The 3,118-nt window shown below is 41.1% G+C and overlaps 1 protein-coding gene across 4 annotated transcripts in view; it reads left to right on the top strand.

The window, feature by feature from the left end:
- Positions 1 to 3,118, top strand: part of OPTN (optineurin) — a 41,252-nt gene that overhangs the window by 23,996 nt on the left and 14,138 nt on the right. For all 4 annotated transcript variants that reach the window (XM_023511372.1, XM_023511373.1, XM_012803342.2 and 1 more), the window contains exon 8: positions 1,530 to 1,645. In XM_023511372.1, coding sequence (XP_023367140.1) covers positions 1,530 to 1,645 — 116 coding nt within the window. The remainder of the gene's footprint in view (positions 1 to 1,529; positions 1,646 to 3,118) is intronic.

The following is a 3,118-nucleotide window of genomic DNA, read 5'->3' as shown; positions in this document are numbered from 1 at the left end:
GTCCCAGCTACTTGGGAGGCGGAGGCAGGAGACTCGCTTGAGCCCAGGAGTTGGAGGTTGCTGTGAGCTAAGATGCCACAGCACTCTACCCAGGGGGACAGCTTGAGGCTCCTGTCTCAAAAAAAAAAAAAAAAGAAAGAAAGATCTTGGTTCTATCCCATTACTGATTTGAGTAGTTTGAATGAAAAAGATTCATACACAGTAGAACCTCCATAGCTGACCACCTCCCTACACTGACCACCTCTTTAAGTTGACCTAATTTTCATAGCCTGGACATGCACCACCTGTATGTATCAGTGCAGTAGGTCTAGTTCCTTATGTTGATCAGTTTGTTACAGTTCCCTGGGTGGTCAACTTACAAAGATTCTACTGTATATGTATTTATGTATATATATACACATACATATATACACACACAAACACATATATAATATATAGAATTTATATATGTGTATATTCAGTGTTGTCTGTTAACTTAAGAGATTTACCTTTAAACATGGGGAGAGTGTAAGCTTAGGGGAAGTTAATGAGGCATGAAGTTATGATGGCCACAGTAACCCACATGAAAGACATTTACATAAAATACTTTAATTCATTTATTACACACACACTCACATACAGACATATATAGAGAATGCCTGTATGTGCCATCTGTATGCCGTCTCCCCTACTGTTAAGAGAACAGAACATTTACAAAACTGGAGATAAAGAGGCCACCAGTGAGCAGTCCTACCCTGCTGACTAAAACTAAGGTGACAGCCTGTAGTAGGGAACTATTGAGACTTTCAAGGCATCATAAAACCTGTTTACAAAAATTATCGAGCTGTTGGAAAAAGGCTGCACAACAAAAATAGCTAAATAAACTAGAAATAGAAATTGGCAAAGGAATATAGGAGTCAATTGTTAACTGGATAAATAGGATTGTGCTTTGATGCCTCCGTGATCTATGATCTTCTGAACTACGGGTAGGATTAATTTTAATAGTGATAAAGTCATTATCAAGAATACATTAGGGTTGTTTAAAAAAAAAAAAAAAAAAGAATACATTAGGGCCAGGCACAGTGGCTCATGCCTGTAATCCTAGCACTCTGGGAGGCTGAAGCAGGTGGATTGCTTGCACTCACAAGTTCAAGTTCAAGACCAGCCTAAGCAAGAGCTGCGACCTTGTCTCTAAAAAACAGCTGAACACTGTGGCAGGTGCCTATAGTCCCTGCTACTCAGGAGGCTGAGGCAAGAGAATTGCTTGAGCCCAGGAGTTTGAGGTTGCTGGGAGCTATGACACCATGGCACTCTACCCAGGGCAACAAAGTGAAACTCTGTCTCAAAAAAAAAAAAAGTGCATCCAAATTGATTAGTTCATGGTTTTTTAGGATGCAGGGTTACATCCAAAACATTTTTTTCATTTGGGATATTAATTATCAATGTTAAACCAGTTCGCCGATCAATCTTAATGGACAGTAATGGTTTAGATTATTTTCTCACGAAGAGGCTTATTTCATCTCCTGTGTTTGGGATTTCCTGTGTGACAGGTGGGGAATGAAGTGGAAATGCTGAAACTTCAGGTCACATCCCTGTTTAAGGAGCTGCAGGAGGCTCATACAAAATTCAGTGAAGCTGAGCTAATGAAGAAGAGACTTCAAGAAAAGTAAGAATGAGAAATTTATTTTATCTTCCTGTGAAAAATAAATGTTTTTATGAAGTATGTTACTACATAAAACATAGTTTTCTGGCTCGGCGCCTGTGGCTCAAGCGGCTAAGGCGCCAGCCACATACACCTAAGGTGGCGGGTTCGAATCCCTAGTCCGGGCCTGCCAAACAACAATGATGGCTGCAACCAAAAAATGGCCGGGCGTTGTGGCGGGCGCCTGTGGTCCCAGCTACTTGGGAGGCTGAGGCAGGAGACTCGCTTGAGCCCAGGAGTTGGAGGTTGCTGTGAGCGTGATGCCATGGCACTCTACCCAGGGGGATAGCTTGAGGCTCCGTCTCAAAAAAAAAAAAAAAAAAAACATAGTTTTCTTACTATGTTACTAATGCAAAGGAAAATAGAGACCTAATTAAAATGTGAATTCAGATAACACTCACGTCCAGATTAATGTGTGAGTATGAAGCATTTGTAATATGGAGGAATGGAGACAGGGTGGAGGACTCTGATTCTGCCATTTGGGGGTGAGATGTTAAGTGTCCTAGCCTTTGTGAGATCTATACAAAGCTGCTGGCCAGATTTCCTGTGACTGACTTAAACTGACAGTACTGACATGAACACACGTAAAGAAAACTGAAGATGTAAGAAGTTACCCCAAACTTAGTGAAACTAAGTTGATGTTATTCTCTTGGATTAGTTGACAAACTTGTTTCTACAGGTGTACCTTTTCTTGAAGTTTTAATTCCCAACACTATAGTATTACAGTAGTCAGATACAGCACAGAAGCTACAGCTCGGGACTTTGGACAAACAAACTTAGATTTGAAATTCGAGTCTGCAGCATATTTGTAGTATTGCCTTAGGCAAGTTGTTTGACTTCTCTTAACCTCAGTTGTGTGAATTGATCATAATTTCCATTACACGCATGGTATTAAATGAGATGTCCAGGATTGTTAAAATCACTATCACTATTAAAATTAATCCTATCCATGGTTCACAAGAACACAGATCACAGAGGCATCAAAGCACAATCCTTTTTTACTAGGTCAAATTTGGGATTAATGCCTTACGCATAGCTGTCATTTATTCGTATTTGCTATTATGATATTGAAATTCTCTTTCTGATCTTCAGGAGTGCTTGGAGGGGAGGGGTCTTTCTTCCCTTATTGAATCTTTACCAGAAGCCAAAGTCTTTGTGATTGATAGACACAACCAAAAAATAGCTGGGCGTTGTGGCAGGCACCTGTCGTCCCAGCTACTTGGGAGGCTGAGGCAAGAGAATCGTTTAAGCCCAGGAGTTGGAGGTTGTTGTGAGCTGTGATGCCATGGCACTCTACCCAGGGGGACAGCTTGAGGCAGGATAAAGGTCAGGTTGAGTCTGGATAAAGGTCAGGTAAAGATAAAACTCATAACTATTTTTAATATAAAAATGGTTCGGCTCGGCGCCTATAGCTCAACCGGCTAAGGCGCCAGCCAC

The sequence above is a fragment of the Otolemur garnettii genome, unplaced genomic scaffold (assembly GCF_000181295.1).
Source record: "Otolemur garnettii isolate 467f Iridium unplaced genomic scaffold, OtoGar3 scaffold00019, whole genome shotgun sequence".
NCBI classification, from domain to species: Eukaryota; Metazoa; Chordata; class Mammalia; order Primates; family Galagidae; genus Otolemur; species Otolemur garnettii.
This window is presented reverse-complemented; position numbering and strand designations above follow the sequence as displayed.